The sequence below is a fragment of the Microtus oregoni genome, unplaced genomic scaffold, assembly GCF_018167655.1.
Source record: "Microtus oregoni isolate MIOR12 unplaced genomic scaffold, Mior012 000045F_ref0000178, whole genome shotgun sequence".
Taxonomy (NCBI): Eukaryota; Metazoa; Chordata; class Mammalia; order Rodentia; family Cricetidae; genus Microtus; species Microtus oregoni.
Window position 1 is genome coordinate 10622308 of NW_024543219.1, and position 16331 is coordinate 10638638.

General features: G+C 40.3%; 1 protein-coding gene across 6 annotated transcripts in view; it reads right to left on the bottom strand.

Moving 5' to 3' along the window:
• Positions 1 to 3086: 3086 nt before the first annotated feature.
• Txndc16 (thioredoxin domain containing 16) overlaps positions 3087 to 16331 on the bottom strand; it is a 95693-nt gene continuing 82448 nt past the window's right edge. For 5 of the 6 annotated variants that reach the window (XM_041634071.1, XM_041634068.1, XM_041634072.1 and 2 more), the window contains exons 21-23: positions 14110 to 14270; positions 12729 to 12919; positions 3087 to 5241 (exon numbers count right to left, since the gene is read on the bottom strand). In XM_041634071.1, the coding sequence (XP_041490005.1) occupies positions 4976 to 5241; positions 12729 to 12919; positions 14110 to 14270 (618 nt within the window). In that variant the 3' untranslated portion in view covers positions 3087 to 4975. The remainder of the gene's footprint in view (positions 5242 to 12728; positions 12920 to 14109; positions 14271 to 16331) is intronic. The other variant, XM_041634073.1, reaches the window with a different exon arrangement.

Sequence of the window (16331 nt, forward strand, 5' to 3'; positions counted from 1 at the left end):
CATTTTTCCTTATTAGTAAACAATATGATCATCTACTAAAACAAACAATAACAACAAAATCCTCAAGACACAACCAGGAAAGGTAGACAACTTTAGCAAAGGAGCAGGATACAAAATCAACACAAAACCCAGCAGACTTTCTATATATCAACCACAGACATGCGAGGGGGAAAGGTCCCATTTACAATAGATTCAAAAAATAAAATAAAATACTAAGGAATAAACCTAACCGAGGAGGTAAAAGGCCTCTGGGATGAAAACTTTAAAACATCAGAGAAAGAAACTGAAGAAACTCCAAGAATAACAGCCTCCCCTGCTCATAGGTTGACAGGTTGATAGACAATATTTATACTGACAATAAACAGTCTATAGATTCAATGTGTTCCACATCAAAATTCCAATGACATTCTTCACAAAACTGAAGGGGGATCTTAAAATTCATATGGCAATACAAAGAACTTCAAATAGCCAAAGCAATCTTGTGCCGAGTAACTTCAGTATCAGTGATTACTGATTTGTTTCTGCTATTAGCTCTTGATTCTTAATTCACAGTAAGCCCGATTCCCCCCACCCCCTTGTGTTACTGCTTAATTCTGCCTATGCACGCTTCATTGCTTTAAAAAGCTGTTTTAGGACTACTTTGAGACCTACTATAAAGGTACCCTTTTCATAAAAACAACGTGCATTTACTTGTGCAAGATACTTGCTTCAGGATCTATTGGAACTACTTTAGACTGAATTTAATCACTGGAGGGTTTGTCTGGATCTTAGGGTATGTCAATTTTGTTTGTAAATCTCAACGGTGGCTATAATGTCAAGTTCTCAGAGATGCCACTGCCGATGCCCAATGCTGCTGACATCCTTGTGTTTTTTTGTTTTGTTTTTGTTGTTGTTTTGGGGTTTTTTGGTTTGGTTTTTTTGTTTGTTTGTTTTTTTTTTTTTTTTTTTTGGTTTTTTTTGAGACAGGGTTTCTCTGTTAAACAGTCCTGGCTGTCCTGGAACTCACTTTGTAGGCCAGGTTGGTCTCTAACTCAAAAAGATCCACCTGCCTCTGCCTCCCGAGTACTGGGATTAAAGGTGTGTGCCACCACCACCTGGTTTTCCCTTCCTTTCTTATTCAACATGCAAAAATCTTCCCACGGAATCACTGAGATTGCAGATGAGGAAAGCAGCCTTTCCTTCTTCTCCCTCTCCCTCATCCCCTCTGCACTGTCCCATTCCTCGTTTCCTCTAGGAATTACAGGGACACCTTGAAGGCTAAGCTCTCCTCTCTTCTAACTTTAATGATACTGTCCCGAGATGTTCCAACTTTCCACTCAGGGTTTCGCCTCCGTGGCTGTAGGAAGGAACACAGAGACTCTGTCTTACATGTACTTCCCAGTCAGATGGAGCCAGTCTCTGCCCAGGGGTCTCAGGACCTCTACTGCAAGGTCCCACAGAGATGGGGACTCTGGAGGCACCAGTGGCTCCGGGACTCCAAACTTCCCCCAGAATAACATTTCTCTTTCCTTATCTTCAGATCATCAGATTCAATGTGGCTAGAGAAAGCTGATGCCATGTTTTCATTTTCATATTTTTTATGGTTTTCACTTTGTAAGTTTGCTCAAATAACCACAAGCTTGACAACTTAAAGGGAAAACTGTCATGGATTTTGTTATTTTTCAGCCAGTTATCCCTACCTAAACTGTCCTCCATGTAACAGCTACAAAGTTTGAAGCTCTTCAGTTTAATGGCACATTCAAGCGTTTTCATGTTAGTTTAGCTTTTGTGTTTTTGTTAAAACAATGAGAACAAGGCCTGGAGAGATGGCCTAGAGGTTAAGAGCACTGACTGCTCTTCTAGAGGTACTGAGTTCAAGTCCCAGCAACCACATGGTGGCTTATAACCATTTGTAATGAGATCTGGCGCCCTCTTCTGTCGTGCAGGCATACATGCAGGCAAAACACTGAACATATAATAAATCAATTTTTTTTTGATGAGAACAAAATGACTCACTGAATATAACAAGTGAAATTTGATCATATAATAAATACTTTCAGGAAAAGGCACTGTCAGAGATATAGTTATTTCTCTGGGTTTTACCTTCACTTAGATTTTGGCCAGAAAATTTTGGTCTCTTATCAGCTGCTCGATTCTTTAAAGAAACTTTTTTTGCTTAAAAAAAAAAATATCTACCATTTAAAATTGTTTTCAGTATCACCAGGACATAGTTGCTGTCCTATTACTGGCAAGCATTTAACTGGGGGTCTGCTTACAGTTTCAAAGGCTTAGTCCATGAGCATCGTGATGGGAAGCAGACAGCCATGGCATTGGAGCAGCAGCTGGGGGCTTTACATCCAGATTCACAGGCAGCATGCAAAAAGACAGAGATAAAGACAGACATAGACAGACACAGACAGAGAAACTGAGAGGCAGACTGGGCATGGTGTGGACTTTTAAAACCTCAAAGCCCACCCCCAGTGATACATTTCCTCCAGCAAGGGCACACCTAATCTTTCCCAAACAATCTAACAACTGATGACTAAGCAGTCAAGAACATAATCCAATCAGGGCCATCCTCATTTAAGGCCTGTCCTCGGCGCTCCTGAGCTTAGGAATGAAAAACCTGTTGAGCTACTAGGATGCATGAGCTCCCCACACACAGTTCCCAGAACTGCACCTGCCTTCTCAAGACCTGTTTTATTTTATATTAGATTCTGTGAGTACCCAGTACTCCTGTTTGCTTACATCAGTCAAAGCTGAGATTCTGATGCTTGGAACCCTAGAAACTAGGCCAATAAAAGATAAGAGGTCCAAGAGAAAAAGGAGAGAACACAGGGAGCACATGAAGACAGTCTGAGATTGCTAAATCACAAAGGGGAGTGTACTGACGGCTGTCAAAGTACAGCTACATGGTGAACGAGCATGTTTTTGTGTGTCCAGTTAACAAGCATCTCAATGATCAGGTTGATATTAAGAGTTCACCCACATACCTCCTTCATCAGAAATAAATCAATGAGAATGAATGGCAGGAGCAGGGCACACCAGGCTCCTGGGAAAGTCAAGCAAAGATGATGAAAGCAGCAAACCAAGTATGTTACAGTCAAACACTGTACAGGTTTATTGAAACTTAACTGTGAAATTCAAGTTATGAAACTCATTTGTACTGTGTAAGTGATACATTTAGAAAATGTAACAAACAAGATAACCCACGAAGAGAAATACAACCGGTCACTGATTCCTGTTTTCAACAAACACCTCAGAGAATGTGCAGTGTAACAGCGAGCCAGATCCACAACAAACACATCAGCCCAATGGTGTGTGGTTTCAGATGAACAATGAACTGTTGTATAATCCTGTACTCTCATCATAAAGGCAAGTCTTATAGCCCAGAGAAGACCAGATGCTCTGTCCCAGGCTAAGAACTAAGAAGGGTAGATTTCAGGCATGACTCAGACAAGGCAGTCTCTTTTCTTGATAGAAGATGGTGGCAGAATATTTAATTTGTTTAATCTGAACCTTAGCAATCTAATTTAGAGAGATAAGAGGTCATTTAAGACTACCTTATAATGCAAGTGTGTGTATATATGTAGATAGATAGATAGATAGATAGATAGATAGATAGATAGATACAGAAATATACAGGAAGTTGCAAGAGATTTAAAGTGCATGCATATGTTCACAAAGAGATGCACACAGAGAATAAAGTGCATTTTTATGGATAAATACAGAGATTCACACACAATTTTACATATATCCTACATCCTTTTGTGGAAACTTTTTTTAAAAATTTTTCTAGACAGGGTTTCTTTGTAGCTTTTGGAGCCTATTCTGGAACTTGCTCTTGTAGACCAGGCTGGCCTAGAACTCACAGAAATCCACCTGCCTCTGCCTCCCGAGTGCTGGGATTAAAGGCGTGCGCCACCACCGCCCAGCTTTTGTGGAATTTTATTGCTTCTAGAAAGTATAAAAATTGGGGCTGGAGAAATGGTTCAGCAGGTAAAAGCACTGGCTGTTCTTGAAGAGGAACTCAGTTTGGTTCCCAGTATCAACATGGCAACTCACAACTATCCATAACTCCAGTCCCCAGGGATCCAATGCCCTCTTCTGACCTCTGTGGGCAACAGGCATGCATGTAGGGCATTTATGTGCATGCAGGCCAACCACTCGTACTCATAAAATACAAATAAATAAACCTTTAAGAAATTAATTTTTAATAATCAGCATTAAGACAGCCACTAATTTTTAATATACCATAGTAACTGGGCAGATTAAGAAGATATTGGGATCCACTGTGCTACATGATACAGGATTATGAAGCCTTGGCACTCCTGGCACTATGGGAAAGACAATTCTTTGATGGGGGAAGCTATCCAGTGCAAAGTGCTGAAGAGCACCCCAACCTCCCTAAGTTATGATACTAAAACTGTCTCTTCACATTGACAAATATCCCTATGAGCAGAACTGAAAAGCAATGGTTTTAGCATGACTACAAGAAAATAAATACAACTGCTAGCTATGATTTCACTGTAGAGTCAATGGTGATTCAGTAGAGCTACATCCCAGTTCTGATTTAAATACACGTCACGGCTAGAACTAGGAGAACGACCCTGGTGTTTGTCTGCTAGGAGTTGCCCAGTACAACAGTCATGTACCAGCTGGGACAAGTAAGCACTCGAAACATAGCTCTCTATAGTGAGCAATGGCATTAAGTACAAAACGCACTGCATCTTGAAGAATTCATGTGAAAAAAGTAAATCTCTCAACATTCTTATATAAAGCTATCTGAGTTTACTTACCGGATGAAATACATTTTAAATCCATTTTACCTGCTCATTTTATGGTTTTAAAGTGTAGCTACTAAGAAACTTTATGTATGTTATTTGTAGCACAACCCACTGAATGGCGCTTGTCTAGACTTGACATGGGTTAGTATTATTCTTAACAGAATGAACCTTGAGTTTCTTGAGCCACAGAGAGGGGTCAGGAGGTCCGATTATAACTCCTTGTGGTGCCGCGAAGACTCCTCTGCTTCCCTCGGCCAGTTACTCTTGTTCCAGTGCTTTATTCTGAGCACTTCAGCTGGTCCTCTTCTGGTTGTCGACGGAGCTCCCTGGGGCTGCTCAGCACTCTCCTGCACCCCCTTTTCTTTCATACACTCCAGAACTTTCTTTGTGGGAGGCTGAGACATAGGAGCATCCATCATACTTAGAAAATCAAAAGCTGGAAGAGGAGGTTTCCATTCCTGAGCAGATAAAGTTGCTGGAAGGAAGAAACAACCAGAGTGTCAACGATTAACAGAGATGAAATCACTGTATAAATATAGCTACAAAGTGCTTTATTTTGAAATGCATATTTGTAGGAAGCCCTCATTAGCATCACTCATCAAATCCACGTGGGAAGTGCAGTGTCAACTCCAGGGATTCGACTAAATAGCTAGCGTTGGACACAATGTCAGCATGCTAGAACATTCCAAAATTCCTGAAACAAAGTCAAATTGTAAAAGTCTGACTGAATTGAATAGACAAGAATGAGGCTCAATATGACGAATTTCAGATGCCATGCAGTTAGTGCATGTCTTACTTTGTTTTGCTGCTGCTGTTGTTTTTTTTTTTTTTTTTGACAGAATAGTTGAGTTTGAATCATTTACAAAAAAAAAGTTTATTTGGGCTCATGGTTCTAGAGTCTGGGAAGTTCCATCAGGGACAGCATCTGGAGAGGACATTATAAAGCTTTAATTTAACTGTGGAAGCAGAAAAGGGAGGGTCCAATTCCTAGAGGAGCTAATCTAATGAAAGGCATTAACTATTCATGAAGGTTCCCCCTTACAATCCAACGCCACTTACTAGGACCCACCTTCCAATATGGCCAAATGTTGACCAAATTTCAATCTATGTGTCAATGTAGACAAAGCACAGCAAGAGAAGTGTACTATGATTAAAACTAGTTATAGTTTAAGAGCCAGGCATGTTAGTGCACACCTTTAACCCCAGCACTCAGGGGGGCAGAGGCAGGCGGATCTCTGGGAGCTGTAGACCAACTTGGTCTACAGAGTGAGTTCCAAGACAGCCAGGGTTTCACAGAGAAACCCTATCTCCAAAAATCACCCCCCCCCCAGAAAAAAGCTTTAAGAAAAAAAACAATTTATAAAATTGAGCAGAAGAAAGCAGTCACTTATAAAGCAGTCACTCAGGAGTGGGGAGATGACTCAATGGTTAAGTTCACTTACTGCTCTTGTAGATGGCCTGGGTTCCAGTTCCCAGTGCCCACACTGGGTGATTCACAGCTGCTAGTAGCTCCAGTTCTGGGGAACCCAACCCCTCTTCTGGTTTCTGAGGACTGTTGCACACACATAGTGCACATACATACTCAGATGTGTACCTGTGTACACACTTACACATAGTTGTAACAGGACCCCAGACTTAGGGCCCCAAGACCTCAGCACAACTGACTCTATGACGGAAATAAGGCTGTAAAACTCAGTATGTAGACAGCACCACCTGCCAAAACTAAAACAAAGGACTAATCCATCCAAGTCCATAGTTCTGGAAAGTCTCTAAATGTAATAACCTTGCTTTTTGACTTCTGTAGTTCCACTTCGGGCTAATTGTTCTTGTTAACTGAAGTATGTCAACCCAGAACATGGTTTGTGTCCTTAAAAGCTCACCCTGAGAAAGGCTCAGTGCTGCACTGGGATCCTACCCAGTGTAGTCACTAGTCAGCTAATAAAGACTTTCTACTAGTTTAAATCCACGTCTGGGCAGTCTTCTCTGGTGAATATTCCACAAGAAAGTAATAAATAAGAAATCATACATACATACAATCCATCATATCCGTTTAGAACACTAACATCTTAAAATTGTAGATTAAACCCTTAAAATTACAAACATCACCCACTCCAGTCTTGTCCTAAAAAGCATCCTGTCTTAATGTTACTTATTTTGTGAGACAGAGATCTCACAGTACAGCTTTGGCTGCCCTGGAACTTGATATGTAGAACACTCTGGCTCACTCTGGTTCCTGCCTCTGCTTCCCAAGTGCTGGGATTAAAGGTGTACACCACCACATCTGACCTTTTAGTCTATTTTTAAACAGTTTACATTCTGGCTAGTTTTATGTCAGGCTGACACAAGCTAAAGTCACCTGAGAGGAGGGAACCTCAATTAAGAGAATGCCTCCATAAGATTGGGCTTTAGGCAAGCCCATGGAGCATATTCTTAATTAGTGGCTAGCCCTCCATGGCCTCAGTGGCAGCCCTACCTCTGGGTTTCTACCCTGCCAACTTCCTTTAATGACAGATTATAATGTGGAAGTGTAATAGAAACCCTTTCTTCCCTAAGCTGTGTTTGGCCATGGTGTTTATCACAGCAAAAGAAACCCTAACAAGATTGCGTGGGGGGGGGGGGGGGGGGGGGGCGTGGAGGCCAGAAGTAAGCCATGGTGTCCACTGTGTCTTCCTCCATCACTCCCATCTTATTTACTGCACCCAGAGCTCACTGACTGAGCAGGTTCCACAGAGCTGATCTGCTCTTTTAGACCAAACTCAGGCTGTTGGCTTCCACAGCAAGCACTTCACCAAGTGAACCATCTCGCTGGCTCTGAAAAGTAACTATTTCTATGACTAATTCCAGAGAAAAAAACCTTCGAATATATTTAACATTGTTGCTCATACTAGTAATGCCTTAATCTTGAAGCATTTTCTGTTTTTAAGTTAACATCCTTTCCATACACTTTATGAAAACAAGTCCATTTTTTTAAAGTTAATTATAGATAGTAATAATTTTAAAGTGCCATGGAGTCAACTGAACTATAAATACACAGCGATTAGTTAATTTCCCTTAGGTGACTGCCATGCAGTGAATCTTCATACTGTTTTCAAATACTGGTCATACTGTGTCGAGAATGACAGACTTTGGAGAACTTAGCCCTAAAAGGGATGTCTTTATCAACTTCCTCCCCTTGATGCTCACTAACCTATGCAGAAGGAGTCAGACTGTAAGAGCCAGAGGGGAGGGATGAATCAAGGAAATAGCATCTTCCAGACACAACAGGCCTGATACACAGGTGAGGTCAGAGACTGGGACAGCACGCAGAGGCCCACGCGAGTCTAAACCAGGCAAAACCCCAGCAGAGAGAGGGGTGTGGACACAAAGGTTCATCCCTAGTCCAGAAGCTATCTGCAATAGAATCCTCCTGGGGGAGCGAAGATCAGAGTTCTACCCACCACGCTCCACAGCAGGCCCAGGCCCAGGAGTAGCTGTCCAAAACAAAGGGGACTCCACGGTCTTCCGTTGTTGTTATTTGTTTAGTGAGTGGTTGTTTTGGTATTTTTTGTTTGACTGGTTATTTTGGTTTTGTTCTTTTTAGTCTGTTTTGATTTTCATTTTGTTGTTATTGTTTTTTGTTGGTTGGATGAATGGGTTTGTCTTTTACTTTTTAGGAGAGAAAATTAATATGAAGTTAGGTGGGTAGGGAGTTAAAAGAATCTGGGAAAAGTTGAAGGAAAAGTATGATCAAAATACATTGTATGAAATATTTTAAATAATAAAATGCTGATCCTTAGACGGGGAAAACTGATTAAAGTTGATAACTTATGAGCTACATTAGCTAACCAAAAAGTTTACTAAAAATTTAGTTGGCCTAATTAAAATATTTTTGAGAAAGAAACTAAGTAAGCACGTGAAGAAAGCTTTTAGAAATAAGTTGTGGTAGGAGAATTTATATGATGTTACATGCAAAAATAATAAATGCTCTAAAAATACAAACTTGCACATCTCCTACAAATCAAGCAATCACCTTCATAAGGTTCAGAGTACAAATGAAGAACAGTTTATTAGAGCTGGAAAACTCAAACAAAAATCTGCACTGCTCATATGCTGTGCGTCTACATCTGCTGACAGACAATTTCTCCTACTCAACTATACCAATCTCGGCACATCACGGGGACATTAAATTATGTTACTTGTGGAATTCAGGCTTCAAACAGGTACTGACAAATTACTAGATTACAAAGTGACCAATGGATGAAATTCTTATCTGGATGAAATGAACAGGCAAGGGTAAGAGTGACTATGTGCAGTGGCAATATCACTTAAATGTTTATTGAAGTGTCTTTGAGGAAAGTCTAGTTTAAGGGGAAGAAACATGCAATTTTTAAAAGCTAACCCCCGGAGCTTGACATTTCAATGCTGCTAATTATTGCTCAGGGAAATATAGAAAGGTCTTAATGTTTTCAATTGAAAACAAATCTGTTCTCTGATCATATGGCTGATACATTATTCATGAAGTTATTAAGGACATAAAGAACAGTAGTAAACACTTCTTGACCCTTTATTATATGCCAGACATTATTTGCTCAATCCTTAAAGTAACAAAAGCATAATAATCTTCCCATACCAGGGCAAAGAAAGACTGAGGGACTGGACAAACTTACATACCAACTCTCAGTAAAAAATGGCCAGTGGCCACAATCTCACCTGTGGTGCAGGTCACTCTGGGAATATTCACTGTATTCCCAGAATGTTACTACAACCAGCCCAGCTTCTGAGCCTCTCTCAAAGCATGGTTAGCAAAGGCCTGTCTAACAAAGAGTGTCCAGTCTGGCTAGCACAGAGGGACACAACACACAGGGGTGTGCCATTACGTCTTATATGCTGCAGGAGTAACTTAACAGAAACACAGAGACACAGAAATGATGGAGACCCTCACTAGGTGAGGTGGTAAAGACATTAAAAACTGTACAGAAAGGATGCCAGACTCTCAGAAAACTCTCAAAAGGACTGATTCTTTCAGAGAAAACTGACAACAGTTGCGGTAAAAGCTCTCAGGATGTCCTTGCCAGGAAGACCTGAACACAGATAATACCTTCAAGTTTATACATTACAAAGTTTCTAAAAATAGCCTTACTTGACTGTTAATTAACTTTGTGATGTATCAGAGTAGGAACTGTGCATCTCTCCAAGTAGCAAAGGAAAAAAACAACAGAAAGCATGGAAACTGGGTCATGAGCTCAAGGCTGTGTTTTGAACATCCATCCTTCCTAAAGCAGAACTATCTGAGATGCACCCATCTCTACTTGAAGAGTCCATAGGGCTTGCACCTGAGAGCAAAGCGGCAGCACTCACGTGACCCTGTAAGGAGGCGATGCAGACAGGACAAGCATCTGCAGAGTGCAGGGGCTACAGATAAAAGGGTGCACCCTCCTATGTAAGAAAGGACCAGGAGCCTCCTTCCACATTATGACTGATGCTAAATAGGCAAATTTCTCTGTTTCTAAGAAAATATTACAGTCAGTGAACTACCTTAGAAATCAAACAAAAGTATCAACAAGTTATCATCCTATAGGGATAGAGGATAGCCAAAACAATTTAGAAAATAAAGAATGAAGTCAGAGGAATTAATGTCTCAAAAAAAAAAAAAAAAAACAAAACCCTACTCCAAATCAACAGTAATGGTGTGGTGTGACCAGACAGGGCCATGTAAATGAACAGTGTGGTAGAATGTAGACAGGGACATGTAAATTATTTCACAGTAGAATTATTCATAAGAGCCAAAAATTGAAGGCGATCTATCACATGATGAACAGTACACACAATGTAGTGTCTTCACATGGTGAAATATTACCTGCCCATAAACAGCAATGACTGCTTATCCATTCTACAGCATGGTTATTCTTTGAAATCTGCACCCCAAGAGATGGTCAGACATAAACACCCACATATGATATTATTCATTAATACTACAGGTTAAATATTAAAGCTAGAATAGTTTGTGGATGCTAAAATGTCGAGATATCTATATTCTTATGTTCACTATAGTATTATTCATTAATTGCCATGATTTGAATATGACCTGTGTCTGTCAAAAAACAAATGAAGAAGAGTGCACAAAATGAAATGCTATTCGTTCTTTAAGTAGAAGGAAATCATGTAACTTGTGACAATGTGGATGACCTTAAGGGCATGACACTCAGCAAATTACTCTGGGTATAGAAAGACAAATACATGACCTCACTTAAAAGAAGAAATGTAAAATAACCAAACTCACAGATGTAAAGAAATCCCAAGTTATGGAGGGAGGGAAACTACAAATGGGGAGATGCTGGCCAAAGAGCACAAAACTTGTTAGACAGAGAAAGCTTTCTGGAACTCTGCTGTAGAGCAGGGACTGCAGTCAACAGTACATTACACAAACATGAAAATTCCTAACAGTAGACTTTTCTCTTTTCTGCATGTATATATGCATGCACTGTGCAAGACTGTGTGTTTACATGTGTGTGTGTCTGTCTGTGTATGCAGGTACATGTGCAAATGTGTGTACACATGGAGACCACAGGTTGACCTGAATCTTTGCCCACCTTAAATTTTGAGGCAGAGTCTCCTGCGTGAGCGCAGAGCTGGCAGTTAGCCTAGTTAGCCAGTTTGCTGTAGGGATCCCCCGCCTCTGCCTCCTGTGTGCAGGTGTTTCAGGCAGGCCCAGCGTTTATGAAAGTGTTGTGGGTCCAGACACCTGTCCTCAAGCCTGTTTTACCTGGTAAGCCATCTCTCCAGTCCAAACAGTAGATTTTAAATGATCTCATCACAAAAAAAATAATAATTGTGTAAGGTAACAAATGTTAATTGGCTTGATTTAATCATTCTCCAGTACATGTATATATTAAAATATCATGCACATCATAAATATAGAGATTTCCATTTGTCAGTTTTTAAAATTGTCCCTGGGGCTGGGTAGAGTGCTCAATGGTCAGAGTCTCTTTGGACTAACATCAAAGTTGGACAGACCTGGTGGATGCCTATAATCCCAACACTTAGAAGGCACAGAAAGGGAATCCTAAGACAAGCTGGCTAGACTAGTCAGAATAGTAAGCTTTGGGATCAGGGAGAGATCCTATCTCAATTAATGAGGTGCAGACAGTTGAGGAAGACATCTAATGTCATCTTACCTTAAATTATCCCATCTATCTTTTGCAAAAGACATCTTTTTATCTTTCTCTATTTCTGTATACCTTACTTTTACTCTTACTGTGGCTGGATGTATAGCTGACCACTAACGCCCTCCTTGATCTCTCTTGCTCCTCTCCTTTTTTTTCCTCCCAGATTTCTACTTCTATTTACCCTCTCTGCCTACCAGCCCCGCCTGTTCTTTCTCCTGCCTCACTAGTGGCCGTTCAGCTCTTTATTAGGCCATCAGGTGTTATAGACAGGCAAAGAATCACAGCTTCACAGAGTTAAATGAAGCATAAACAAAAGCAACACACCTGAAAATAATATTCTACAGCAACTCACTTCCTATAAAACTAGGTATTTTCTTACAGTTATAGAAAAACAACAAATTTCATGCATAAGAAAAGACTGTATGCAGACTGTCCTGTGACACCTGCAATTTAAAGACTATGAAGGTGGCACGATGGATTTGACTTTGGCAGGTCAGCGCTCCCAATGTGACAATTTTTTAAAGTAGATTTATTACGAGATTCACATGTCTGAAGACACTGGCAATGTACACAAGCAACATGGACTTAACAAAGCAGTATCCTAAAGAAAGAGGCCTTAGTAGGTGAGGCAGAGGTCTCCATTCGGGACCCAGGGACTCAGACTGTTCACAGTCTGTTCAGTATGGTGTGCAACCAATACATTAATACTTATACAGCAATATAAACATTACAGCCTTACTCATTCTCATCTTTATTAGCTATGATTAACATTAAAAAAATACAGAATTAAGTGTACTGAAGAAAACAGAAAACTTACTGATAGGATTTTCTAGGCCCGCTCCCAATTTTCTAAGCCACAATCTCAGGTTTTGTTCCGTTATAGACTGAGGTGAAGGAAATGCATACACTTGGCCTCCTGAATGCAGATTCACCAAAAGCAGCTGAGGAAGTGGGGGAAGAGAACCAAAATATGCCTTCAAGATTCCCCCCCCCACTGGAGTATTCTTTCTGCAAGAAGGGAGGATTGAATATGTCAATTACTCCTTCTGTGACAAAGAGATAATAATAATCATTTATAGAACAGTAAACTTCAATTATTAGCCTGTCCGTAAGCTTATGAAAAGACTTCTCCAAGACCAAGAAGTCTACTATTAAATTAGTAATCAAATTCCTTTAAAAATTTTTGTGACATGGAGCAGTCTATCATGGGAGGAAAAAAAGACAGCCAGTGACTTTCCATGAAACTCAAGAACCCAAAGCCTTATCAACACAGGCTTGAGACAATCAATAGGTTCCCCTTAGAAGTTTAGCTAAGTACTTCATTGTGTGTCAGCCCCAAACTAACCTGTTACATAACTATAACAGGATGCTCCCTTTTACAAAGACTTCTTTCCCTTAAAAATGTGCCTTTCCTCGAGAATGGGGGGGGGGAGGTTAATTGCATATTAAAGAGCTAAGAGAATAGCTATGTTCCTATAAGGAACTACACATTAAACATGTCCAGCTTCCTAATGCAGGAGGTTTCACAAGACACAAAACACTTTAGGTATCTACAATGGTAGTTACCTAGGCAAACTTGCCTCAAGAGTGAGATGCTAACAAGACTTCACAACAAAAATGTGCATTGCCACATTTTTGCTGCTTTTCAAGCAAGTTTTTTTTAAAAAAGAAAGCATATCTCAAGGGTTATGTGTGCACATGTGAACTGTATTCACAGACATTTAATAAAACACCAGTCATTCTAGAAAACATGCCAAAAAAATACCACTTAAAGATACACTGAGTGAAACCCTTCTCTAATGCTCTGGGGTGACTTTAAGCAAACTGAAGTTTGTAAATATCACAAAGCTTACTTTCTTATTTGCCATTGTTTTCAATGGACATCAACTACTTTTAAAATCAGAAAATTATTGCCTACAACTATTTTAGAATAACAGTCAAGTCTAAACAAGGTCATCTTGAAACTTACCTGAGAGAGTTAGTTATGAAAATATCGTGATAATAAATTTGGTCCCATGTTAACTACAAAGGTTATGGGATTTCATTTCCTAATGAAAATGTAATAATTGTATTTCCTTTGTGTAGCTCAGAGTGGCCTTGAACTCACGAGTGCTGTGATTACAGGTATGCACCACACCACAGGCTTCCCCCACCCTTTACCTCATAAGTCAAAACAAAAGCATTCAACACATACTTACAAATTTAGCCAGCAAGGGGTAAACGAATCCAACTGCTTCTGTCTCATCAGTGCCAGAACTATGTTCCTATACTGAGGGTTTATGCTGCCATCACTGAACAAGATAAGCAATGGTCTCTGAAGTCTTAAATATGCGGGAAGATTTTCCACAATGATTTCTGGCTGTTAAAGAAGAAGCATCTGAAATACCTCAAACAAAAATCATGGGCATGATACAACAAAAAGTATAAACAATACTCAAATCATTCATGTGATTTCAGCTCATAAAATGTAATTCAAACATCTTCATTCAGAGATTTGACCACAGTAAGTAAATCTTAAGCACTTCAAATTCAACCCTACCTCATGGTAATGAATTATAGTCAAAATAAAATTACTAACAGACCTTAAGAACATATTAGCTTTAAGAACATATTAAGCAGTGGTGCACGCCTTTAATCCCAGCACTCAGGAGGCAGAGGCAGGTGGATCTCTGTGAGTTCAAGGCCAGCCTGCTCTGCAAAGTGAGTTCCAGGACAGCAAGGGCTACACAGAGAAACCCTGTCTAAAGAACCAAAAAGAGGACACATTAGCTGATGACTCTATAATAATTCATGCTGAACTCTGAATCCAGATTAGCTAATACACACTTAATAAGCAAAACTCTTTCATACTCCCCTCTAGTAAAGTTTTCTGGTTAAAATATAAGCTAAAGTGGACTTCTTGATGCCTGTCTATATAAGGATGTAAGGTCTCTCAGTCCCAGCATCAGGTCTGCCTGCATGCCACCATGCTCTCCACCATGATGATAGTGGACCGAAACCCTGAAACTTGATTTGCAGCCTAGATCCTACAATCCCCAGGATGGAACTCATTGCCTCCAATGCAACAGCAGCCAGGTATATGAAGCAAAGGCCACTACCTTGCGTGATCCAGGGGCTTATTAAACACAAAAGTATACTTTGAAGGGCTAAATTATAAAAAATCACTATTATGCCAAAATTAAACAATCAGAATTTACAAAGAAAAAACATAAGCTAAATATTGAAATTATAACCTTTTCCCCACTATCCATGATTAGCTTACTTTTTCCAAACAGGAATATTTTGGAAGATTAAAATAATTAAGGTTGTCCTAAAACAAACCCCAAAGCCAATCTGACCTCTTCTGAGTTTAAAGAGACAGAGAGGAATTTAGTAAGGAGAAAGTAACCTAATCTTCTACCATTTTTAGTACTGTTTTAGGAGAGCATCCTAACGTGAATCCAGCGCAGTAGCACTGAGCCCCCTGGAGGCACCTGTGAGAGAGAAACATCATCTCCCATCAGATGGAAATGTTCCCAGAGGCTCGGTGGGACAGGAAGCTTAACCCCAAAGAGGCATACTGCCTACCAGCTTCCTCCTTCACTGGGTCACCAGAAACTCTCATTAACAACCTGACATTTTAGATGATGCCAATGACCTTTGTCAAACATCAAGCTGACATATGACCTTCCCTATTTAGTTCTCAAATTACCTTCCCTCTGCCAATCATTTCTCTTCCACTCTTTCTCTTCATATTTAAAATCATCATCCTACATTTTCCTATACCACAAGCTAAACACTAGGTCTGTTTTTCAAATCCCCTAGGCCGGTTTTCTGTGCTAACTACTCTCTATCTTTTACACGTGACACATTCCCCTCCTAAACGCTGACAGATCTCACTGAGCCCCAGAAACATGAGATGAGGATGATGACTTCCACTCAACTCATTTACTAAAAACTAAGAATCTTGACACATGATGCTAGGTGCTTCTTAAGGAACTTTCCTGCCGACACAGAGTTTATACATTAGAAGAGAAAGGTATGGAAACTGCTGTGATCCTAGAGTGCTTTTCAGGTTAGACTGTAAGGAAGCCTACCTGTCAAAAAGACACGGTGGGGGAACTGAGAGATAGTAAAGAACAGGCAGAGAGCTGCTAAGGCTACATGCGGGGCATCAGGGAGCTGAAGGACATCAAGTGTAGGGAAGGCAAGCGGCAAGTGTAACCATGGGAGCACACAGGAGCACCTCAGTAGTCTTCTGGCATTTTAAAGCTGTACAGATTGTAACAGTAGCTGATACTTGCTGAACATCTGCCAGACGCCCTCTACAAAGTGGCATTCCTCTGCCATTCAGTGGAACCCTTAGAGAGTCTGCACCTCACACATAAGAAACTGGGAGCAGCAAAAGCACCCCAGAGCCAATAAAACTCAGAGGAATTTG